This window comes from Lipotes vexillifer, unplaced genomic scaffold, assembly GCF_000442215.2.
Source record: "Lipotes vexillifer unplaced genomic scaffold, Lipotes_vexillifer_v1.1 scaffold672, whole genome shotgun sequence".
Classification (NCBI taxonomy): Eukaryota; Metazoa; Chordata; class Mammalia; order Artiodactyla; family Lipotidae; genus Lipotes; species Lipotes vexillifer.
The window spans coordinates 421,366-448,502 of NW_006787454.1; the positions used below are offsets into that span (position 1 = coordinate 421,366).

The 27,137-nt window shown below is 38.3% G+C and overlaps 1 protein-coding gene across 3 annotated transcripts in view; it reads right to left on the reverse strand.

The window, feature by feature from the left end:
- SYNE2 (spectrin repeat containing nuclear envelope protein 2) overlaps positions 1-27,137 on the reverse strand; it is a 277,599-nt gene that overhangs the window by 116,699 nt on the left and 133,763 nt on the right. For all 3 annotated transcript variants that reach the window (XM_007460064.1, XM_007460063.1, XM_007460062.1), the window contains exons 52-60: positions 26,113-26,281; positions 21,937-22,092; positions 19,430-19,570; positions 17,178-17,360; positions 16,282-16,419; positions 9,699-9,884; positions 7,930-8,052; positions 6,510-6,692; positions 4,051-4,182 (exon numbers count right to left, since the gene is read on the reverse strand). In XM_007460064.1, coding sequence (XP_007460126.1) covers positions 4,051-4,182; positions 6,510-6,692; positions 7,930-8,052; positions 9,699-9,884; positions 16,282-16,419; positions 17,178-17,360; positions 19,430-19,570; positions 21,937-22,092; positions 26,113-26,281 — 1,411 coding nt within the window. The remainder of the gene's footprint in view (positions 1-4,050; positions 4,183-6,509; positions 6,693-7,929; positions 8,053-9,698; positions 9,885-16,281; positions 16,420-17,177; positions 17,361-19,429; positions 19,571-21,936; positions 22,093-26,112; positions 26,282-27,137) is intronic.

The following is a 27,137-nucleotide window of genomic DNA, read 5'->3' on the forward strand; positions in this document are numbered from 1 at the left end:
CCTTTGGGACGTCTGATACCTTTGCCACAGGAGCCTACTTCAATCGGTACAAGGGATGAAGATTTTTCTATGCTGTGCAGTTGGCAGAGCCAGGAGCCAGTCCCTGGTACAGTATAGCTCCTCTCCATCCGGACTGTGTTTCTAAATGACCTGGGGCGGGTTTATAAGCTCCCTTATAGGATGCCTTAGCCTCACCTGACGCCTTGTCAATCAATCTCTAGGGGTCAAGCGGTGGCTCAGAAATTTGTAACAATCTCCACAGGTGACTGTGGTGTGCAGCCAGGGTTGCCCCACTCCAGTGGCCACAAGACTGACCAGAATCCGCAGGGTCAGGAGCCATGAACCTGCACTTTAACAAGCTTCCAGAAGATTTGTACGCAGACTAATGTTTGGGAACCGCTGAGAGAAAACGAGGCTAGAAATCTCACACTTTTATTATCACTTTTGAAGTCTTCTTTAGTATTACTAAATACATTTACTTTTTTCTCACAGCCAAAGCATCCTAACAAATGGGAATAAATAAGCCAACAAGGGCACTGTGAAGTGTAACTTGTTATGGGAATGATGAACAGATGATTCCAAGCTTTAAAAGATTACTTTAGGGCTTCTCTGGTGGTGCAGTGATTGAGAGTCTGCCTGCCGATGAGGGGGACACGGGTTCGTGCCCCGGTCCGGGAAGATCCCACATGCCGCGAAGCGGCTGGGCCCGTGAGCCATGGCCGCTGAGCCTGCGTGTCCGGAGCCTGTGCTCCGCAACGGGAGAGGCCACAACAGTGAGAGGCCCACGTACCACAAAAAAAAAAAGATTACTTTAAAATTTTGTATGATTGACAACGTGGGAATAAAATTTCTTATACATGGTAGAAGTACAGATGCCCACTGTCTATCTAAAAGGATTACAGAATTATAGAATCCTACATTTGGAGGAAATATCAGGTGTCGTCTTGTCTGGCATCTTCCTCTTTAGCACCCTGAAAGGCATCATTCAAAGCCTGAGCTTTACAGCAAGTGCTGTATCAGAAGACAACCTGATCCTTTTGAGCAAACCTTTCACATATTGGAATTTTGTCCTTAATGTATTCCTTAACCCCCCAGTCCATTCATTCATTCCTTTCTTATTTCTTTTTTTTAAAAAATTTATTTATTATTTATTTGGTTGCACGGGGTCCTTAGTTTAAGTGGCAGGCTAGCTCCTTAGTTGCGGCTCTCTGGCTCCTTAGTTGCGGCTCGCCAGCTCCTTAGTTGTGGCATGAGAACTCTTAGTTGCAGCACACATGTGGGATCCAGTTCCCCAACCAGGGCTCGAACCGGGGCCCCCTGCATTGGGAGCTCGGAGTCTCAACTGCTGTGCCACCAGGGCAGTCCCATTTCTTCCTTATTTCTTTTTTTCCATCCATCCATCCTACAGATATTCATAGAATCATAAATTTTTTTTAGAGACAAAGAAACTCAACATGTCTCCACCTATAAGTGAGAGTTCTGAAGTCCAGAGAAAGAAGGTGATTTTTCCAGGGCTGCAGCTAGTGACAGAGCCTAGACCTGGACTTCTGACACCCAGCCCTCATGGCTCTTGTGCTACTGCACACATTCCGACACCAATACCCCTATTCTGTCTGAAGTTAAACTTCTTGTGATTGCTTTGGGAAATGATAACTTAAGTAAATCTGAGTTGGCTGTGGTGTATGTCCCTTTTCAATAAACACTAAACTTCAGAGGAACAGTGCCTCCCAACAGACGTAATACTACAGCCATTAGAATAACACTTACAGAAACAGACTAGTCTGCAGAGCCACTAGCATTATGGAGACAGAGAAGGGCACAGAGCGGCCATTCTCAAAGTGGCATCTGCAGACCCTAGGGGGTCCACACTCCATGAGGTCAAGATCATTTTCATAATAATTCTAAAATGTTACTGGCCTTTCTCACTGTGTTGACATTTTTCTCTGTGTGATGTCGCAAAAGCAATGGTGGGTAAAGCTACTGACACAGTATGAATCAAGGCAGCGATATCAACTATATTAGTAGTTACTAGATGCTTCACTATCATGAATTTAACTGGAAAACAAAGCCAGCTTCACTTAAGAATATCCTTGATAAAGAACATGTATTTTTAATATTCTGTATGACAAAGTGGGAAGCCTGCATAAAGCACTTCTGCTATATACCAAAGTTTAATGGTTGAGGAATAACACTCATGTGATTAAGTTTCAAGCTAACCCACCCATATTTTTCTCATAGAATACTATTTTTACTTGAAAAAATAAGATGGTTGTTAAACTATACATACATAAATACATACATATATATGTAACATATATATAAAGATTTTTCTTAAGAGGTAGATGTTAATATTAATAAATGTGAATTTTTTAATATCGGCTACTGAAATGTGTCATCATTTGGAGGATCTACATGACTAGTCAAATAGTATTTTCCAAATGATCAAACATGATGTTATAAAATCATGCATGGTTGGAGATCCATTCCAAGTACAAGACAGACCAATGGATTTTAATGTAAGAGTATGAAAAGTTCACTGACATGGCTTCAAATTCCATTTAACAATGAACCTCTGAGGAATTCTACTTGTTGGAGTTTACTGTAGTTTCAAAGAATGTCCACAATTATTCAAAAGGGTTATTAAAATAGTTCTCTCTTTTCCATGTACATGTCTTTGAGAGGTTAGATTGTCTTTATATACTTCAAAGAAAATGACATACCTCAATAGATTGAATGCAGAAGAACATGAGAATCTAGCTGTCTCCTAGTAAGCCAGACTAATGAGATTTGCAAAAATGTAAAACACTGTCACTCTTCTCACTACATTTTACATTTCTGAGTTTTAATATAAACACAAGCTCTTTGGGGTCCTTTAATTTTTTTTTTTTAATTTTATTTTGTGGACCTCAGAAACACAGAATTAGATTAATCATACTCCCTGCTTCACAACTTGTTTTCATCATTGTCCATGCATGGTATGCTCTTTTTTTTAAATAATTTCTTTTTTAAAAATATTTATTAATTTATTTATTTATTTATTTTTGGTAGTGTTGGGTCTTTGCTGCTGCATGTGGGCTTTCTCTAGTTGTGGTGAGTGGGGACTACTCTTCAATGCGTGTGCAGGCTTCTCAGTGCGGTGGCTTCTCTTCGTTGCAGAGCATGGGCTCTAGGCGCACGGGCTTCAGTAGTTGTGGCAGTGGGCTCAGTAGTTGTGGCTCGCTGACTCTAGAGCACAGGCTCAATAGTTGTGGCGCACAGGCTTAGTTGCTCCGCGGCACGTGGGATCTTTCTGGACCAGGGATCGAACCTGTGTCCCCTGCATTGGCAGGCGGATTCTTAACCACTGCACCACCAGGGAAGTCCCTGGGGTTCTTAAAGTTTTTAATGTAAAGGGAAATTTGACACTTTTACAATACTGAATCTTTAATACCCTGAGTCTGCCTTATTGAGTCCACCACTTAATAGATGTCTGTCATCTCGGACCCCTCTGTCCTTCACTTCAGACATTAAGAAATTTGCCCTACATCTCACAGCTGGAAAGTGGTGTAACGTGGCTTTGAACACCATAGCAATCAATTGTGTGCCTACATCAATTTGATGGCTATAGAGAGTTAACATGCAAACCATTCTAACTGGGTCCACAGAACATTGTTAATTAGGGCATATGGAGAGACTGCTTAGTATACGGAACTCTTTACTACAACAGCATTCAGTCTTTACTTCTAAAGCCCAGCCTGCCTGACCCCTATGCCAGAAAGGTAGCTGGTAAGCCAGGTTGTCCAAATAACATATGTTATATCAGCTTCTTTGCTACCAGCCAGAATACACCAAGTTGAGGCTAAAGACACTTGAAGAGACTTCCATTATGATAATTATATAATACCCTATTTTATGTAATAGGAATGAAAAGTAAATACACACATAAAATACCTTCAGTTGAAAGAGGGAAGTAGGAAATACACTGTATCATCAAAAAGGGCTTGTAGACACCAACAGCTTAGAAAGTGATTGTTGAATAAACTGCTGGAAAAATGAATGAAAGAAATATACCTGTACTTGTGGCAGGTTGGCAGCTCCGTCTAGTGACATATGTTCATGGGAGAATTCAGCTGAATAATTATTTAAGATCTGTTTCAATTTTTCTATTTCTTCATCGCATTCATTTGTCTGTTTTATGACTATCTATAAAATAACCCCCCCCAAAAGAAGATCAATGGGCTACTTCCAGTGTCTATCTCCAACACAAACTCCAATCAATTATATCAATACACAACCATACAGATTCCAATAGGAAATGGTAGCCTGAATACAGAGAACAACGTTTGCAAAGCTGGCACCTGACCTTCTTGCTCCACTTAGATGCTAGAGCACCTTGGGTTCAAGTCTAATTAGACATACGTTTGTTCTTAAGTATTCCCAGTCTAACGGGCTTATTCTGGGAAGCATTTTATAGCATGTTAACATAAAGTTGCTAAGTTTATGAAATTACTGATATGTCACATATGCCATTTTAATACATATTCCTTGCGGGGCTTTCAATACACAGAAAGGTGACAATCCTGATTCAGAATGGAAAGGGCACGTGATTTGAGAAATGATGGGTTTTCCTGGTCGAGACACATCCTCACCTGGTACCCCTTGGGATCTGTGATATTCATTTTACCGTAAGAGGTTGAGGTTTGAGAGCAGTCTGAGTTTGCAGAATAAGGCAAAACCAGAACAATACCTGGAATCTAGTGTTAAAGGAATAGTAGAGATTGAACCTACTACCTGTGTGCTAAATGATATGATCAAAGTGTGATGAAAGATAAAGAAATGGACTTCAAAAGAAAATCTAGATATTTCCTTGTACGCTTCACAATGAAACAAAATGCCTTTTGAAACTACAAAGTTTCTGGCCGACACAGAATTCTTCCTTGTATTTTCTTTAATATTAACTATAATTTTAGCTGCAGACTGGAAATCAATAACTATGTTTGCTGCACACACCTGTTCCCCAGCCCTCAGTAATGAGCTACATCCCATTACTCCCCCCAAAAGTAATTTGTCCACAATGAGAGCACTTACAATTATCTAATGTAGAAATGAAAAGAAATGTACCATATTCTAATGATTTTCATTACCACTGGCTTACTTAGCTTTGAAATGCCTGAGATGACATCTGATTTCCACTAACACAATAAAATGGAAAATTTTAGCAGCACAGTTTGATATCTAACTTGGCACAAAACCTAATTTCCTCTTCTACTGCCCCCGCCTTTCATCTTGTGAAGGAGTCACTTTAAAGCATAGCTAGGACTGTTATTTTCTTTTTCTGACCAGGAGACCAATAAAGCACAAAAAGATTAAAAGTAACAGATCAAATTTTCTTTGTTTTTTTTTCTTCTCTTTATATTATTAAAAAAATAGTATATTGAGTGCCAGATCTTTTTTCTCCCTGGGGGTGTTAGGAAATGATGTCAGCTGATCAGTAGCCAGGCCAGAGAGACTACATGAGCTAAGGGTCAAACCAGAGATTACAATATCCTCAAATCTTAGGAGAACAGAGTGACCACCAAATGTGAATGAAATTTAAGAGGGAGAAAGAGATAGCAGTTTTCTTCTTGTAACCAGCGGATGGATGGGAAGGAGGAAAAATAACCTTTCCTCTTACCCTGACACACCTAATCAAGAAAAGTAGGCAGGAGTGGGTGTCTACCAAGAGGGCTGAAAAGTCTGTGGCTCTTTCAGCAACTTTCTTTTCCTGTAGGAGTGGTTGTTGATATAGGAATACCAACCAAATTAAAATGTAATTTCTATCTAACGATAATTCCTGACTTGAGACAGGAGATCAATCAAAAGAATTTTAAAAAGCCCTCAGGGAGAGGCTAGAAGATGTCATCAGTTAGAAGGAAGAGACCTCGATATGAAGAATAATACTAAGAGTCTAGAAACTCAAATTCTTTTCTTATCTGTACACAAATTAATCTCAACATACGTTAGGTTAACTCTGGTCTTTCAGAAAGTCATCTGATCTTTGGACACTAGTCTCCTAATGTGTAAAAATAAAAATGGCAAAGTGCCTACCCTACCTGTATCGTGTTGGTAATAAATTGAAATGATTAATAGGAAAGCAACTGAGAGGTATAAAGAGATTATTGTGGGTCTGTCAGCCTCATGAGACTGCAAATGCACGGTTCAGGTTGAATCTCTTCCCACAGCATTTTACCCATGTAGATCTTGAATAATTAAAGAATGGAATGAAATAGAACAAAACTAGACTTTAATGTCTTCAACCAGAACAAGAATAAGAGCTGAGAAAAATCACTTTAACCTCATTTGAGCAACAAGATACTCCGTTACATCAAATGCCACCTCCTGGATAATAATACTGGAAGAGACCAAAAAGAATCAACACAGGCAGCATCTTATTGTCATGGGAATTTGAGCCGCCCAACCATTAAAACAACACCAGCTTTTGCTGAATATTTTCATCCAATAAGTTGGCTGTCATCACAAAAACCACTCACCTTTAATAACTCATTTTGTTCCTGAGTCACATTTTCCAACCGTTTTATATCTTGTAAAAGCTGATTTGTCCGCTGAAACACAGGCAGAGGCTTCATTCCTGTCTGGGGTAACCTCAGTTCCACTTGGTAAGACACGATTTCAGCAATGGTTTTCTTCATGGGATGTATATTTTCCAGTATGACCTTAGATAAACATGGTACACAAGTGAAAAAAAAAGCCCACTCCTAAATCTATTCAAAATTAAACTTTAGTCTTTATAGTTTTGAGTTTTAAAACAGTGTCTTAGCTCAGGTTGAAAAGAACTAATATATTACTTGTGATCTGGCAGTTAAATAACATCTCAGGAAAGAATGCCTGGGGCAAGAGTACCCTCCCAGCATTACATGATACATTTGGACAACCCTTTCCTTCTTTCCTTCTTTCTCTCCCTCCCACCTCTCTCTGTAGAACTGTTATGTGCTTCGTGTGTTGTCACCAGGCAGTAAGCTGTGGAAGGGCAGGTACTGCCTCTTATTAACTTTCACAGCAACTGCACCCAGCACAGGGCTTCCCACATAATAGACCCTCAAAAAATGCTTATTGAATTGAACGGAACTGTCCTGCCAAATTTCCTAAGTCCCAAAACTACACCTCTATTTTGTTTTAATGACATCTGATCCATAGATCTCTGGATTTACATAATGAATAAATTAGGAGAGAGTATTCACTTTACTAAGTACTTCATATGTATTATTTCATTTAATCTTCACAACCACCCCAGGAGGCAGATATCATAACTTCCCTTTCACAGGTAAGGAAATTGGGTTCACAGAAGTTAGAAGACCCAGGTGAGGGCACACTGTAAGAGGCAGGGTCAGGATTAGAACCCAGGGCTGCCTGATCCCAAAGCCCATGCTCTTAACTGGTAGGCTGAAGGGGAAGCAACATCTGTATGCTGTTTAGTATGTCCCAGCTCCTGTGCTAGGGGCTCCATATACATTATAATTGTCCAACATAATCACCACAGTACCAATGTACAGATATGAAAGCAAATCCAAGAAATGTTACCCAATCACTCAAAGGCACAAAGCCAGTAAGCAGGGCAGTTGGGGCTGGAACCCAGTTCTTCTGACTTAGAGGCTTAAGTGCTTAGACTATTAAACAAACACCTGGGTTTGACGTGAAGGAAAAACTACCAAACCTTGAAGTTTTAGGAAGAAATTAAATGAAAAAATAACCTATAGAAAAATTATAGATACATAGATAGCACTAGAAATATGATTTAAAATATGATATTTACAGTCATTCATATCTACTTCCCAACTTTACTTTGCTCTTACTTTAGCAAGATTAAACACTTTTTATCACATCATATTATTATACATTTTAAAATAGGGTAAGTATTAAGAGAAAATATTTTTAACAATGATCCATGCTTACCTCTCCATGCTTAAGATGCTCTTCAGGTGAAAAATCAAATATTTCTTTTGATAGCAGGATAGCTTTGATTTTTGAAACTCTTTTCTCCATTGATTTTACTTCCGTTTCAATGACAACCACATCCTAGAATTTCAGAAACAAAAAAACACACTCATGCAATATATGTTATATGTTAATAATCTTTCTAAAACACAATTTACTGCCATTTACTCTATTCTCATATTTAACCAAAATATGTTTGCCACTTATATCACTTCAAAACTAACAAAGTGCTACACAGATAACGTGGACTGTTTTCAATAAAAATGTTGTTCTGTTAGTAATAGCATACCACAATACAAAGCATTGCTTACACTTACTGAGTTAAAAGATCCTCATGGGGCCAATTTTCAATTATTTATGCTATGAGAACAAAAGCAGTATGCATCTGAACAAATTTTAAGTAAATTCTCAAATATCTACAAACTCTAGATTTATCTTTGGAATGTCTTCAAACACTTGAATACAAGTGGGTCAACACTGAAAAAATTTTCACTACTTTAAGTAAAACAGTAAAGTCACCCTTGGGAAACAAACACACAAGGAGCTGGAAAATTGACAGATTTTGGTGCCAATTCCCTAACAAACTTTTGCCGTGTGGAGAGTCACTAAATTACCTTATAACCTACTCAGATTAATATGAACAACAGATCATTTATCCAGTGGCTATTCTCCCATCAGTGTCAAATTCTAGAAAGTGGCCAAGAAACTTAAAGTGAAAATGCTGTAATTTGTGCTCTCAAACCTACATATTTATGAATATGTGCTATAAAACCTACATATTGAAGTCCACTCACACTGTAAGAGGGCCTTCAGACCTTTAGAGCTTTATGGAGATAAATTGAAGCAAAAATAATGCAGGGAATAGGAGAAACTACATAGAAATCACCAAAGGATTTCAAATTATCACAACTTGGAACCATTCAACATAGGACAAACGAAACTTCATATAAGCAAATGAAGCAGTAATTATAGTAATTTACCTTCATATTATGAAACAGTTATATTGAAATTATTTTCTACACCATACGTTTAAGAAAGTATACAAATGTATACAATGTATTTTATGGTAATTTCCATGAAAAGTTGTAGAAGCATTTAACAATTTTGGAATAAGCTTCAATAACCAAGAATATTTAACAAGTATGATTCTCTGAAGTTACATAAGTGTGGTGCAGGGAATGTAACTGAGAAATAAAAGGTAAATTGTTAAGACTAACTGCATCTGCCTTTGCTGTGTGACTCCAGCCTTAAATAAATGCCTCACATGTTTTGAGCCAAAATAAATAAAATTATTTAAAACTCCAGTGGCTGGGGCTTCCCTGGTGGCGCAGTGGTTGAGAGTCCGCCTGCCGATGCAGGGGACATGGGTTCGTGCCCCCGTCCAGGAAGATCCCACATGCCGCAGAGCAGCTGGGCCCATGAGCCATGGCCGCTGAGCCCATGTGTCCGGAGCCTGTGCTCCGCAACGGGAGAGGCCACAACAGTGAGAGGCCCGCGTACCGCAAAAAAAAAAAAAATAGACCACTTCTGGACTGAGAACGGGGATATGATTTTTTGTTGTAGTTGCACTATAGGGTACAAAGTAAAATGTAATTCAAGAAATAACATAAATGAAAAATGTACCAGATCAATGTGTCTTCATAGAACTGATTAGTAGTATAACTCTAATTTACTAAATGAAATATAAATTTAAAATAAGAAGTCACATCATTATAGTGCTAACTTACATCAGCCATTCGTTGAATCTGTGGAAGGCTTTCTATGATTTTTTGTCGTAAAGCTACTATTTGATGACTTAACTCTTGTATAGGCTGTGCTAAAGTATCTGTTTCAAAAATTACTGACAAGCCTTCTAGATCCATGAAAATTGAATGCAAAAGATTGTGCTTCTGTTCTGAATCTTCCAAAGCCATCTAGATAATGGGAAACATGAAAAAAGAGAAACATCAAGATACTGGAACAAGTTGATTGAAATTATATCAGAGAAAATTCTATAACTATGTATGGTGATGGACGGTAACTAGACAATGTGGGTGATCATTTTCCAATACATACAAATATTGAATCATTCTGTTGTACACCTGAAACTAATAAATGTTGTATGTGAATTATACCTTAATTTTAAAAATTAAATCAGAGAAAATTTGAATTTGTCTCAACATTTCAAACTCCTGTTCATTCCCAATTTCATAATAAAACATTGAACATTCTCTCTTGTCAATGGCAGTATATGACTATAGAATGTCTACCCCATTTTGGTGGGCTTGCAGCAGCTATTTTATACCAAGTAGCCCTGCTCCTCCAGCCATCGTTAACAGAATCAGAAACACTTGACCTAAAAGTTCATCCCTCTATAATTTGGAATTAGGGTCAAGAAAGCCATTCATATATGTATCGCTGATTCACTTTGTTATAAAGCAGAAACTAGCACACTATTGTAAAACAATTATACTCCAATAAAGATGTTAAAAAAAAAGCCATCCAATTGGCTGGACTTGTAATTTTGGGAAATGGGTTTGGCAGAAATGGATAAGTGAAGTGGGGATGGGAAACGAAGAGGCAGTCCTGGTGCCAGTGTCCTCCTTGGCCTTACCATCTGGAGCCACTGACTTCCACGAAACACCCCTATAGCTTGAGTTGACTTGAATAACTTGATACCAAAAGAGCTCTATCTGATAAAACCAAATATAAGTGGAAAACATCCATTTTTAGAATTCCTTAGACATTCTTCCTTAGAATTTTTCTTTTGTTCCTTTAATGATTATAATTATTAACTTTCAAACTTAAGATTTCAAAATATCTCAGCCACCTATTGGAAATATTCAACCTGCTAATGTAGTCTTCAGGTAATCCCATAAAAAATAACTGTTATGAAAAAGAACATTTACTTATGCAACCAGACTTCTAGTCACGAGTCCCCAAAATTAATCAGGTTATTCAGAATTTCATATTGACCTTATTCCAAATCCTAGCAGGAGAAAACGTGAAAGGAAAACAAAACTTAAAACCAATGGTTTTTCCAATAATACTATTTACAATAGCATCAAAAAACCATAAAATACTCAGGAATAAATTTAACAATTTACATTAAAGAGAAATTAAAGAGGACCAAAATAAACAGAGAGATACATCCTGTTCCTGGAATGGGAACAGCCAATATGGTTAAGAGGTAAATTCTTGCCAAACTGATCTGGATTTAATGCCCTCCCAAAATTCAAACAGACCTCTGCATAGATATTGACAAGATGATTCTAAAACTTATATGGAAATGCAAAAGATCCAGATTAGCCAAAACAAATTTGGAAAAGAACAAAGGACTAAGTTGTAGAATTTATTCAACCTGATTTCAAGATTTACTATAAAGCTGTAGCAATTAAGACTGTGTCATATTGGTAAAAGAATAGACACATAGATCAATAGAACAGAAGAGCCAGTCCAGAAACAGACCCACATATATGAGAGGTCAATTGATTTTAACAAAGCACCAAAGTAATTCAATAGTGAGTCTTTTCAAAACATGGATAATCCCATAGAAAAAAAATGAACCTTGATTCTTGCTTCATACCATATACAAAAATTAACTTTATTTTTTTAACATCTTTATTGGAGTATAATTGCTTTACAATGGTGTGTTAGTTTCTGCTTTATAACAAAGTGAATCAGCTATACATATTCATATATCCCCATATCTCCTCCCTCTTGCGTCTCCCTACCCCACCCCTCTAGGTGGTCACAAAGCATTGAGCTGATCTCCCTGTGCTATGCGGCTGTTTCCCACTAGCTATCTATTTTACATTTGGTAGTATATGTAAGTCCATGGATTACAGACCTACAAGTAAGATTAAAACTATAAAATTTCTAGAAGATAAGAGGAAATCCTTGTGACCCTGGGTTAGATAAAGATTTCTTAGATACAACACAAAAGAATAATCTATAAAAGAAAAATACTGATAAATTAGACCTCCTCAAATTAATAACATTTGCTCTTTGAAAGACAATATTAAGAGAATGAAAAGACAAGCCACAAACTAGGAGAAAATATTTGTAAATCACATATGTGACAAAGGATTTTAGAATATTATATAAATAATTCTCACAATTCAATAATAAAAAGACAAATAACCCAATTAAAAAATAGGCGGGCTTCCCTGGTGGCGCAGTGGTTGAGAGTCCACCTGCCGATGCAGGGGACACGGGTTCGTGCCCCTGTCCGGGAGGATCCCACGTGCAGCGGAGAGGCTGGGCCCGTGAGCCATGGCCACTGAGCCTGCGCGTCCGGAGCCTGTGCTCCACAACGGGAGAGGCCACAGCGGTGAGAGGCCCGTGTACCAAAAAAAAAAAAAAAAGGCAAAAAACCCCCCCAAAAAACTGAAGCGACATTTCACAAATGAAGTGTACAAGTGATAAATAAGCGTATGAATAAATGCTCAAATAAAAAAATCATTAGTCATTAGAGAAATGCCATTTAAACCACAGTGAGATACCACTACTTGTCACTAGAGTAGCTAAAATTTAAAAGACAGATACTATCGAGGGCTGACAAGAATATGGAGTCATTAGAACTCCAGTGGGAATGAAAAATGGTAAAGCCATTTAGGAAAATAATTTAGCAGTTTCTTAGTTAAATACCATAAGAGCCAGCAATCTATTCCTAGGTATTCATCAAATGAAATGACCTGAAAACCTATGTCCACACAAAGATTTGTATATGAATGCTCACAGCGGCTTTGCTCATAATAGCTGTTGTAGCTCCTAAAATGGCCCCCAATAATCCCTACCTCCTGGTACTCATGTCCTTATAATCAGTTCTCTTGAATGCAGGCTGAGCTTATTGATTTACTTCTAATAAGATATGGCAGAAATGATGAGATGTCACTTCCAAGATTAGATTATAAAAGACCATTTCTCGGGCTTCCCTGGTGGCGCAGTGGTTGAGAATCCGCCTGCCGATGCAGGGGACACGGGTTTGTGCCCTGGTCTGGGAAGATCCCACATGCCGCGGAGCGGCTGGGCCCATGAGCCATGGCCGCTGAGCCTTCGCATCCAGAGCCTGTGCTCCGCAGTGGGAGAGACCACAACAGTGAGAGGCCCACGTACCGCAAAAAAAAAAAAAAAAAAAAAAAGACCTTTTCTGTCTTGGGAGCTCTCTCACTCTTTTTTAGATTGTTCATGGTGAAGGGAGCCAGCTGCCATGCCATAAGGCAGTCTTGTGGAGAGGCCCTCACATCTGTGAATGGAAGTGGATCTTCTGAAGCCTGCCAACAGCCACATGAATGAGCCTGGAAGTGCATCCTGTCTCTTCCTTCACCCAAACTAAGCCTTCAGATGAGATCACAGCCTTGGCTGACACCTTGACTGCATTCTCATGAGAGACCTTGAGCCAGAACCACTCAGGTAAGCCATGCCTGGATTCCATAATTCTTGTTTTAAGCTGTTAACTTCAGGAGTGATGTGTTACAAGGCAATAGATATAGAATACATAGCCCCAAACTTGAAATAACCCAAATGTCTATTAATTGGTGAAGGAATAAACATATTGCATATTTCCACAAATGGAATACTATTTAGCAGTCAAAAGAATAAACTACCTATAAATGTAACAACCTGAATGAATCTCGAAAACATTAAGCTAAGTAAAAGAAGTCAGGCCCAAAAGACTGTATGATTCTATTCATTGGATAATGTAGAGAAGACAAAACTATAGGAATAGAAAACAATGAGTGATTACATAGGGCTGAACATAGGTAAAAGGATACTGACTGCAAAGGAGCACAAAGAAACTTTTTGGGGTGATGGAAATGGTCTTTATGTATTGATGGTGGTAGTGGTTACACAACTGGATACCCTTATCAAAACTTACCTAGCTGTACACTTAGGTGTTTTTTACTATCTGTAAATTATACCTTAATGAGGTTGATTTAAAGAACAAGTTGTTTTCCTATTTTCTACAATGACAATTTCTGTTTCAGTGAGTCTTCATTACAACAGTAGACTTCATGGAATCATCTTTAGGTTATGAAAACCTAATTTAACAAATGCAATCGAGGTGGAAGGTTATAGTGCGATTAAAACAGACTTTTAAACCTTAGTTGAGAGTTTTGATACTTTAAAAAATCAATACCAGGTAATGTTAGAAAAATGGTAAAGGGTGCCCTAAAGTAGGACAACTATTTTCAAAATAGGAACAAAGTGGGGTATTCACATGGGACTAGTTATTTATGACTTATTTCCCATTGGAAGATTTATAAGAATACATTCTGTGGACATCAGCCTGCATATCCCCTTGTCCCTACTTCCTCCAGCTAATAACCTAAGTTCTACTCAGTTCCATGTAAACAAAGGCCAGCAAAGGAGGGTGTCCTGAACAGTTTGAGAGATACTTTTACACTTTTACATTTGTGTCAGAAGAAGGCAGTAAAACTTCACCTGTTTTTGCATATGTTCATTCTTGTACAGTTTTTTAAAAACTCCTAATAAGCATCTGAGGAGAAAAAAGCATCATTCCTCTCTTCTGTCTGCAAACTTCTTGAAAATGATGAAAGATACAGGTGATTTAAAATAAAAAGATGACATGCTTGGGGGATGTGGAAAGTCAACCCAAGAGGTGGGGGCAGAAATCACAGGGGAAGAAAAGAAACAAGTAGGTGAAAATGCAGTATCTTTACAACTGTTACCACAGGAAAAAACTGTGCCAAGACGTCTCACAGGGGAGGTATGAAGTCACTTGTTACTTAGGGACACATTGTGCTACTTTAAAGATATAAAAAAAAGAGTTGGATCAGCTTTGAGGTCTGATTACTCTAAAAATTGTTATAGGGGATTTCCCTGGTGGTGCAGTGGTTAAGAATCTGCCTGCCAATGCAGGGGACGCGGGTTCGATCCCTGGGCGGGGAGGATCTCACATGCTGCGGAGCAATTAAGCCCATGTGCCACAACTACTGAGCCCATGAGCCACAATTACTGAAGCCTGTGCACTCTAGGGCCCACGTGCTGCAACTACTGAAGCCCGAGCACCTAGAGCCCGTGCTCCGCAACAAGAGAAGCCACCGCAACGAGAAGCCCACGCACTGCAACCAAGAGTAGCTCCAGCTTGCTGCAACTGGAGAAAGCCCGCAAGCAGCAACAAAGACCCAACGCAGCCCCCAAAATAAATAAATAAGCAAATGAATAAATAAATAAATAAATTAAATTGTTATACAATAAACCTTTTCCTAAGAGATTCTTTCTCATGGCTGAATAATATGAGAGAAGGGAAATATGCCTTCACAATAGAATTTAAGCCAACATTCGGCATCTGGAAGATCTCTTGTAGTCATGGACCTGAGTAGGAAAAGGCTTTCATTTGTTTTGCCTTTGTAGGTTAGCATGGTGACACAGGGCACCTGTGGAGCAACAGGAAGGACAGGAAATTTGGAATCATAGCATGCTAGAACTGGAAGGAACGACAGATTAGTTTTCTAATGCTGTGTAACTAATTACCACAAACTTAGCAGCTTAAAATAAAACAATCTTATTATCTCATAGTTTCCATGGCTCAGGAGTCCAGGCATGGCTTAGGTGGGTCCTCAGCTCAGGATGTCACAAGGCTGCAATCAAGGTGCCATCTGGAGCGTGGATTTTTCTTCCAAATTCATTCTGGTTGTTGGTAGAATTTAGTTGTAGGACTGAGATCCCAGTTTTCTTGCTGGCTGTTGAGTGTGGGTCTCTCAGCTTTTGGCTCCATGGCCCTCTCATAGTATGGCAGCTTACTTATTCAATCCAGCAGGAGAGTCTCACTCTAGTCTGCTACCAGAGAGTCTTATAATTATACATCCATGATCAATCATGTATTCATGGGAGTGACTATCCCATATCCTTAGCTATACGATGTAACCTAATCAATGGAGTGACTATCTCATCACTTACTCATATTCCTGCCCACACTCAAGGGAAGGGGATTATATAGGTCATGTACACCCGGGAACAGGACTATTGGGAACCATCTTGGAATTCTACAACCAAAACCATCACCACCATTCAGTGCAACATTCTTACTTCAGAGATTGGGGAAACTGTGGCCCATGGAGGACACAGTAAATTATCCTGAAAGTCAAGAATTAGTTATCAGGACAGAAAGACCTAGATCCTGGTCTCGAAAATCCCCATCTAGAGGCTGCCCCTCTTCCAAGCTTCCTTCTGCCATGTGGCATGCTTGAAGATAAGGCTGTTTTTTCAGGAAAGAAGGGCGAAAAAAGCATCACGACAATCAGCTAAGCCACTAATCATTATGTAGATTCTATGACACCCAGGAAACACTGAAAGAACACTCACCTGAAGGGTGCTAGCGTGGTGACTCAGCGTCTTTGAAGAGTCATAGTCTGCAGGATCAGCCAGCAAACGACTGGTATTTTCTATCCAAGCCTCAGTACTCTTCAAAAGATCATGATACTCCTCCAGCTTAATTGCGGCCTGGGAAAGATAGGCAGTACCAAACTCAGTCTGATGTTTCCTCTTTGAGTGGAATGATTCTTAAATGAAGAACTGGTTGCTGTTAGTCAGTGGTGTCAGGCCTCGCAGGGCTCCACACCCCACAGCTGCGCCACTTGCCCACCCCCTCCAGGTTTTGATCCTTCAACCTGTAAAACTAATCCTGATCACAGGTGGGAAGGATTTAAGGAGTTCTACCCCAACGCTATGGGCCTCAGCAAGGGTTCCAAGTTAGCTTTGCAACTAGTCTGGTTCCCGTTTTATGTTCCACTTTGAAAACTGGACTTACATTTTGTCCTCCTGTACCGGGCCTTGTCCTATATATACCAGTCCCTCTGAGAGTAGGTTCCTGCCTTGCTGCTGCTAGATCACATGCACAGCTCACCCACCGTGACCCCTACTTGGAAGGGAGGGCAGGGGTGTTTTGTTCCCAAATGAGGTTCTTTCTCTGGCTCCCTCCTGGGACTCTTGAGGTTGCCTGCCTGAAATTCCCTTACCTGTTGAGAAGCCCAATTCTTACCCGGACTCCTACTGTGGTCTGACTTTTGGATTCTTGCTTCTGCCTGTGCCAGCAGTCCCCTCGATGCCCGCTCGAACCTACGGTGTAGCTCTAGCTTCAGGTCCTAAAACTGGCAATTCAAGGGAAACTGGCTGCCTCTGAATATGTATTTTTGTTTTGTTTTAAACCCATCTCACTACTACCACATGTGCCGTGTAGCTATCGCGTGTTACAGCCATACCTTGTTTAACTGTGAGGTTCTATATTCTGCCCTCTGTGATACTTGCTGATACTGCTGGAAAGGAATCATCAAGTTATCCATCCATTCTTGAGCTTGTCCTGGGTCCTGTTCAACAATGTCCTGAACTTCAGAATCCAGCTCATTTAGCTTGGAGTGCCAGAGATCCAGCTCATCCCACATTGTCTGGGGAAGAAAAGCGTAAGTCCGTTTGGATTGAAGATGTGTTGATTTCTAAGTTTTCACACAGTATCTGTACTTGTAAATGCTACCAAAACGACATGACAGAGACAACATCCCAGGCAAAGTTTTTCACTTATGCCCAGAAACCACTTGTGACCTGAACTGAAAAACACTTTTTCTGAGGTCTCTTAACTCTTACTGTATTCATTTCAGTACAAATTAGCTGTAAGGGGGCAGAAAGTCCTGGACATTTCCAGAGATGAATGACACCAAACAAGGTCAACATAACCCTAATCTTTCAAGAGTGAGGAGGTAACATTACGTTTAAAAGGGCTTGGGTAAATACCTAACCTATTTAGACCAGTATATATATCTACTTAATCTAGAAGACAATTCTTATTAAATGCAAAAATAAAACTGATAAAAAGAAAATATCTGCTCTGACTCAGACTAATGCACTGGCAGAAAATTCTAGCCACATGTATTAGTAGCAACTGCTTTTAGCTCAAGAAACCAATAGGCTGGATTCAAACCTGCACTTGTCTGGGCAGAGGAAATCTCAAAGTCAACATTCAATTGTTACTTAATATCTGTGTAAGAACATAATTTCTAGAAATGGGAAAATCTGACTAGTTAAAGTGCTTATTGAGAGCCCAAGATTTTGTCCAATGGCGAGCCATAGTCTGACCTATTTTTATTTTTCAATTTAATTTAATCTTTTTAATCCTTTGACATCACATTTGTTTGGTTTAGAGGGGGCTGCCAAGTCAAAGGCAGGTATGATTGTTTGTGAGCAAATCTTGTTCATCTTATTTTAAGAGAGCATACACAGTCTAATGTCTTCTCTATGAAAGAAGGACACATACAATAAGTACAATTATTTCTTTTAATATTTAGAATTATTTGCTTATTTTTACCAAAAGAAACACAGTCGAGTTAAATTAGAAGCCAAAGGAGAGATTTAACTGCAGGGAGGAAGGGAACAGAGGGAAAGGGGGTGATAAGTGAGACTTCTCTGAGGATAACTTCTTTAAAAATTGCGGTATAACTGACATATAACATTTTATTAGTTTCAAGTATACAACACAATTGTTCTTTTTTTTAAAATAAATTTATTTATTTATTTTTGGCTGTGTTGGGTCTTCATTGCTGCGCACAGGCTCTCTCTAGTTGCAGTGAGTGGGGGCCACTATTCCTTGCGGTGCGTGGGCTTCTCATTGCGGTGGCTTCCCCTGTTGCGGAGCATGGGCTCCAGGCACGCGGGCTTCAGTAGTTGTGGCGTGTGTGCTCAGTAGTTGTGGCTCGCGGGCTCTAGAGCGCAGGCTCAGTAGTTGTGGCTCATGGGTTTAGTTGCTCCGCGGCATGTGGGATCTTCCCGGACCAGGGCTCGAACCCATGGCCCCTGCATTGGCAGGTGGATTCTTAACCACTGCACCACCAGGGAAGTCCCACAATTGTTCAATATTTGTTTCTACCGTAAAATGATCACCACAGTAAGTCTAGTTAAAAATCCTTCACCATACATAGTTAAAAAAATTTTTTTCCCTGTGATGAGAACTTTTAAGATCTATTCTCTTAGCCCTGTTTTTGAGTCTCCGTTCATATTAGAATATTTCCTTAAAATATAAAGTAGAATAAGAATGTTTTCCACATGCAGGAGTTTACTTGGAAGTTAAGAGGTAGAATATTATGTTTATGTATAGTTCTACCTAAGACATTTTACAAGTGAAATAAATTTGGAATTTCTACTTTCCTCTGTTTCCCCCTGGCAGTCTAAAGAAAAGCTGTTAATACCATTCATATCTTACTGAAATGCTTTTATATATCAGTCTTCCCAAGACAAGATCCTTCCCTAGTGAAAAGGCTGGTTCCCAGTCATAGGCTCTCAGGAGTTTGGGCATATTCCCACTATGGAAAAACTGAGAACAATTCTTAAATGCAACTTTCTCCACCAAGCCTCTGCAGATGACACACTCAGTGAGGAGGGCCCCGCAAATCACGGTTAGGATCCCTGTGATGACTGATGACAGGGAACATACCAAATGCTGAAGGAAGTTAAGGGAGGATGTTACCTTTTGAATTTCTTGAGCTTTCTCAATATTTTTGCTCTTCTGCTGCAACATCTTTTCGACATTCCCAAGCCCGTTGTTAATTTCGTCTATTTTTCTCCTCATTGAATATGATGGTGAGCTTTTCAAGACTTCATTGCTGATCTGTTTCAAAGGAAGAATGACACAATGGAGATGTTTTCCGCACTCTATTCAGAGGTTCAAATGATAAAAGGGGTAGTCACAGTGTTTTGAGATTTTACACGTACAAATCTTTTAAGGGCTGGGGGGGAAATTCCAAACCATACTGACTAATGCGTTAATGAAAGTGTAGATTAGTAGACTACGTACGAAAAGGCAGCTGTGCTGACCTGACCGTTCAAATCCAACCGGGAAAAAAAAAAAGAAAAGAAAACTAACCAACAGAAATCTGTTCAATGTAATCCACAGTATGTACTACAGATATGTGCTGTGTTGGGCAAAACTACTGAGGGGACTGTCTGAAACATACCCCAAGGGAGCAAATGATATTAAAAAATTCCTGGGAGAAAAATTATTTATTATACAGTTTCTATGTTTTATGAGAGAATCCTCTGCACAGATTTGTTTTCAATAAAAACAAACATTCTCAATTTGACGTAAAAGATGTAATTCCCATCTTAATATTCATTTGGGTGAAATAACCTTCTAAAACTGGCTATTTCTTGCAGCAGAAAATCTTAGTTTTTCTCTGCGTGAATGTTTCTAGTGTATGTTTTCCCAGCAATTAGAAATCTAGCTGCTGAACAGTGTAATTTTTTTATCAGAATGATTTTCCGAAGAAATTAACTTGTGCTAGGAAAGATAATAAATGAATGTTGACTGTATCATATTTCAAATGCCTGATTAGTTCATGTTCTTATTTTTTTAAGCTATGTTGATAAGGTTTTCTCCAAACAGCCACTGAATAACCAAAAACTACTTAATGCTTTTGTATTATCCTTTTAATTAATTTTTTTAAAACCACTATATCTGTACAACCATTGAGACTAAACCTTCCAATGCAGATACTTTACAGATACAGAAATTGAAACACAGGCTAAAGTCATACATCATGTATGACTTGCTTAAAGTCATACATCAAGGTCGTGGGTGAACTCACCCCAAGAAGCCCAAGCCACCAGATGCCAAGGCCCCCAGGCTCTTTTCACAGCATCAGGCTGTTGATACTTTTATATAATGTTTTTATTCCACAGACCATACCACAGTCAAGATTTTTTAGAAAAAAACTAATCCTGTATTATTATTATTTTTTTAATCACTGTATTAGCTTTTTATTGCTACATAACAAATTACCACAAAATGAAGCTTTGCGATATTTTGGGCAGTTACTCTTCTGGCAGAAATGCCTATCATTTTTGTATATTAGGAGAGATCATGATTTAGGTAAAGTATGCAGCCAACTGAATTGCTCAGAATGGTATTGTGTCTGTTGCCTGGATCCTGCCGTCACATCACGCAATAAAAATAAGTTTTTATTGGTTACAAATATACACAGATATCAAAGTTACTGTTGAAATTTTCAACCCTAAATTTAAAAGGTAGATTTTGATTATTAACTCACTTTGTTAGGGATTTTCACGTGGAGTAGTCAGGAGAACCAACTGAGTTTCTCTCAAAACATTTAGTATTCTCTTAAAATAAAATCAGTAGTGCATGATTCTTGAGGAAGTTCCTCATAATAGATTATCTTGTATGTCAAATCAACAAGATTTGTTATAATATATATTAGGAGTTTACATGTTTTTTACATGGGTTAGATTTTCCAAAGCAATTTGTCGCAAGTTTGAACATGATTTTTTGTGTGCAGTTAATATGTTTTATTTACTAAATTATAGGTATTTTAGGCTTCAAAAAGCAATACAAAAATCCTTCTGTATTCTTCTGGACCAAACAGAATTTTGTTCTGTTGGATTTGGGCAGCCTTTAAATAATGCAATAAAATTGTCTTGCTAAACTCCTATGTCTCCAGGTACTATGAACCATTCCCCATTCTTTCTTCCAACCTGGACTTTCAGGTATAAAGATTTGCCTGGGTATGCTTTGTGAGAATTATGTTACCATCATTATTAGAAAGACACCGTGTGTTAAGTGCTACTCCTAGTAAGTTATGAAATGTGTGTTCTTATTGTTCTTGGTTGCAATTTCAAAATGTTAAAAGCAAAGTATTATTCATGACCAAAATTTTAAAGTGATTTTCCAGAGGAAAAAAAAGTCAAGTAAAAGCCAATATATAACTCTATTTTTAAATGCAAGAGAAGAAAAACTAAGCATCTTCACAACTAAAAATTAACAGACTAATTCTGTTACCTGTGTCACTTACTTAGAGCAACTCCGTCTCAGTATCAATACACAAAATTATCACTCAACTAAACTCTATAAAAACAGACATAGCTGAAATCAGGGCAAATGAAAATGTGATCTTAAATGATATGTTCTTTATATTCAATCACCTCCATAAATAATAATACGAATATAAACATTATTATTACCTTCTCATCTACGTCTTCTAAAGCTTTTCTGCATTCTTCCACCTGGGATTCAATCTCTGCAGGGACTATGGTGTACATTTCAGAATACTTGATTCGCAGTTTTTCCATAATATTCTCAAAAGTTAGCTTCCCTTTCTTAAGAATGCTTTGAAGCTCCTAAAAAATCAAGAGTTTCAAATGCTCACAGGACAGAGAAAAAGTTTAACTCTAAAAATGAAAGCAGCTTTCCAGCACATCTTTATGATTTAAATGAGCAAACTTTGCATGACAAAACTTCACTATTGATACAAGCTGATTAAGCATGAGAGATACTCAGTTTGGTCAGATGATGCTTTCTAATTTGTAAGAATTAAACTTGATATCTCTCCATAGTGTCAAACCATTGTCCTGAAAAGACATTACAACATCTCCTGCTTCTAAAGTACCTCTAGGATTTAGTTATATCTCAGTAGCAGTCTCCATCTAAAAAGCTGCAAGCAGCAAAAAGTTTCAAAGAAGTTTTATTTTATTATTAACTTGTTGCCATTTCTTCTTCTTCCTACATTATCATCACAATGATTCAAGGCCACTAAAAGCCCTATGCTTGAAGCAGAAGTGTCTGCTTTCATGTAATTAGACAGCCCGGCACAGCTCAACTTCTTTCAAAAGGGAGGGTTCCAGTTCCTTGCAAAGAATGTGGGGTTTTAGGAGATAAAAGAAACCTGAACAAATAGTCTATTGGTCGTGGCCTAGAAACAGAATCTGATCTACGTACTCCTGCACTAATTATAAAGGAGAAACTCATTTGTTTGGGAAAGTTTCCCAAAGATCAAGTGGAAAAATACTTCTTGACTTTACTGTGGCTTTTTGGGTTTTCTTTTGTTTTTACAGTAGCTGTTGAGTAGCATTATCTGTGTTAATGGATTGAGTCACCACACTGAAGAATGATTACAATTTTGAATGACTCCCCGATGTGTCACTGCTTTCCTTTTCTTAGCCCTCAGCAGAGAACAAGTCTAGAGGAAAAGTTAAAGAATAGTGCCATTCAGAGAAAGATAGGGTTTGAGGTACAGAGTGCTCCTCGTTTATCTAGACTTAGCCCTGAGTACAGGTCTTCATTCAGAGCTACACTTAGATGGCTTCCCCATGAAGACTGCCTCTGTGAGGGAGAGTAAGTTTCCTTTTGCAACATTGATACCAAAAGCTCTGGTGAATAACAGCATGCAACTTTTGAACAAACTGCCAAAAGTCAGTTTTGCCTGTTACCACCTAGTGGAATGAGAAGAGATTGTTCGGAAAATGACCCTTAGCCTATGCACAGATAGTGTGATATAATAAATACATTTAGTCTCATCCCGGTTCCTGGCACAGCTTCTAAAACCCTTGGAATTTCCTGCATAGGGGTGAAAGGAGTGTCTTTTGTTATTTATAACAAGTCTTTTCCAACCATACCTGAGTTTATGGTAATGAGAAGATTCTTGGTGGTGGGGCTGGGGGGTGACAGCTTCAGGATGGGGCTGGTGCCAGAGGAACCAACTGTGTGATTAGAGAGCTAGAACTTTCAACCGCACTTCCAGACCTCCAGAGGGGAGAAGGGCTGGAGGTTGAGTTAATCACCAACTGTCAATGACTTAATCACGCCTATTAATGGAACCTCCATAAAAACCCTTAAACAAGGTTTGGAGAGCTCTGGATTGATGGACACGTCAAGGTCCATCAAGGGAGAGTGGCGCACCCAGAGAGAGCATGGAAGCTCCAGGTCCTTCCCCCATACATGTCTTCCACTTGGCTGTTTCTGAGTTGTATCCTTTATAATAAACCAGTAATAGTAAGTAAAGTGCCTTCCTAGTTTTCTGAGCCATTCTAGCAAATTTATAAACCTGAGGATGGGGTCGTGGGAGATGCTGCTTTATAGCCTGTCGGTCAGAAGTACGGGTGGTGTTTCTATTTAAAGTGAAAAAAGTGAAGTTCTTTACTTGGAATCCAAATACTTAAAAAAATGGATTTCATGTCTTAAGGAAAGTATGACGGAAAAGCAATTTGACTATTTTTAACCAAAGAATTTTCTTCTATGGAGGCATATGATTTTGTCTCTCTGTAATCAAGATTATTCTAGTTTATATTTACATATCAAAGTAAAATCTGTTATTTGTATTGTGTCATTTTCTATGCAATAGCTTTTTAAAGTTAACTCTTTTCTGTTTGAACATCTTTTTAAAGTTATGAAGGACAACATTTACATGAGTTTTTTGAATAAAGCATTTCTCAAAATGTTAAAAAAAAAAAAAAGAAGAAGTACGGGTGGCATCTGAAGCGGGGGCAGACTTGTGGGACAGAGCCCTTAACCTGGGGGTCGACACTAACTCTTTATAGTTAGTGTCAGAATTGAACTGGTGTCCCAGTTGGTGTCTGGAGAGTTGGGGAATAGGTTGGTGTGGGGAAAAAAAGCCTCACACATTTGGTGGCAAGTGCTGTGAGTAAAAACAGTTCTATCCCTCTCAGAGACTAGATATTATATCTTATAAAGTGAGCAGTCCTACATACTACTCAAGAGTGGTCTGAGACCCCTGTACACCAAACACACTTGAAATGTGGTTGGAAAAGGGCTGCTGGCCTACCTCCTGACCTAGTCCCAGCTCTGCTCTCTGTACTCCAGCCATATTGATCTCCTGTGGCTCTGCCCACACCATGCCACAGGGCCTTTGCCCACATTTTCTTCTTCTTCTAGATTCCCTCTACACTAGCCATAGGGTTACCTCTGCTCCAAGAACTTTGGACTCAAGATTTCAGATCTGTATCAGCCACATTCACTAGTTCATTCCTCACTTACCTCAAGCTGTTCTGCCTTTTCTGGGTGGTCTTGTAATTCCATATTTTGGAAAAACGTTGTAGTCTGCTGAAATGAATTCTTCAAAGTAATTATTTCTTTTGTAAAGGCATGTCTTTCTTGGATTTCATTCTGTATCAATTCCTTATTTTTTTGAGCCTTCTGGAAAAGCCTAAAATATAGCATCAGAATAAAACTGTTCCTCTATCCTGCTTTTCTGTGTAATAGTTTTATTTTAACAATTAGTATAATGTCTGCATAACTCACAAAAGGTTTTTTTTCCTGAGAGAAAAGTACCAGTTTTCAATGGTTTATATACTATATATACAAACATACATCAAATTCTATCACTCCATCAAAAAGGAGGAGATATATGTATATGTATAACTGATTCACTTTGCTGTACAGCAGAAACTAACACAACATTGTAAAGCAACTATACCCCAATAAAAATTAATTTTAAAAAAAGAGAAAAAAAAACTCTCTAAAACTTTCATCCCAAAATATCTTCTTTTCACACTTTACATTCCAATTGCCATATTTTTTTCCTTGTAATCCTTGAGTTCAATTGAACGTGATTCGGAGGTGTGAATGAAGTCATGCGTGGGCCCTTGAGTCATCGATGATGGAATTAGCCTTTCTATTCCAAGCTGACCCCATTTACTGTGGATGCAGCCATCATATTATTGGAGGAGTTTAAGTAGGGAAAATCTTTCCTGAGAGCTATCTGGTAAGTATTTCTAGCTATAAAGATATTAGTGATATATCCTTTGACCTGATGATCATACTTCTTGGCATCTTTCTCAATGAAGTAATCACAGATGCACAAAGAGATTCTAGCATAAGAATATTCATTACAGTGTTTTTATAAAAGTAAAATAAATTACATATAATTTAAAGGTTCTATATTAGGGACTTGGTTAAATACATTATAGCATATCCACATGGTGAAATATTATACAGTTATATTTTAAAGAACATTTAATAGCATAGGAAAATAAATATAATATGCTTATAAATGGTTCAGCTCTATCCCTCTCAGAGACTAGATATTATATCTTATAAAGTGAGCAGTCCTACATACTACTCAAGAGTGGTCTGAGACCCCTGTACACCAAACACACTTGAAATGTGGTTGGAAAAGGGCTGCTGGCCTACCTCCTGACCTAGTCCCAGCTCTGCTCTCTGTACTCCAGCCATATTGATCTCCTGTGGCTCTGCCCACACCATGCCACAGGGCCTTTGCCCACATTTTCTTCTTCTTCTAGATTCCCTCTACACTAGCCATAGGGTTACCTCTGCTCCAAGAACTTTGGACTCAAGATTTCAGATCTGTATCAGCCACATTCACTAGTTCATTCCTCACTTACCTCAAGCTGTTCTGCCTTTTCTGGGTGGTCTTGTAATTCCATATTTTGGAAAAACGTTGTAGTCTGCTGAAATGAATTCTTCAAAGTAATTATTTCTTTTGTAAAGGCATGTCTTTCTTGGATTTCATTCTGTATCAATTCCTTATTTTTTTGAGCCTTCTGGAAAAGCCTAAAATATAGCATCAGAATAAAACTGTTCCTCTATCCTGCTTTTCTGTGTAATAGTTTTATTTTAACAATTAGTATAATGTCTGCATAACTCACAAAAGGTTTTTTTTCCTGAGAGAAAAGTACCAGTTTTCAATGGTTTATATACTATATATACAAACATACATCAAATTCTATCACTCCATCAAAAAGGAGGAGATATATGTATATGTATAACTGATTCACTTTGCTGTACAGCAGAAACTAACACAACATTGTAAAGCAACTATACCCCAATAAAAATTAATTTTAAAAAAAGAGAAAAAAAAACTCTCTAAAACTTTCATCCCAAAATATCTTCTTTTCACACTTTACATTCCAATTGCCATATTTTTTTCCTTGTAATCCTTGAGTTCAATTGAACGTGATTCGGAGGTGTGAATGAAGTCATGCGTGGGCCCTTGAGTCATCGATGATGGAATTAGCCTTTCTATTCCAAGCTGACCCCATTTACTGTGGATGCAGCCATCATATTATTGGAGGAGTTTAAGTAGGGAAAATCTTTCCTGAGAGCTATCTGGTAAGTATTTCTAGCTATAAAGATATTAGTGATATATCCTTTGACCTGATGATCATACTTCTTGGCATCTTTCTCAATGAAGTAATCACAGATGCACAAAGAGATTCTAGCATAAGAATATTCATTACAGTGTTTTTATAAAAGTAAAATAAATTACATATAATTTAAAGGTTCTATATTAGGGACTTGGTTAAATACATTATAGCATATCCACATGGTGAAATATTATACAGTTATATTTTAAAGAACATTTAATAGCATAGGAAAATAAATATAATATGCTTATAAATGGTTCAGC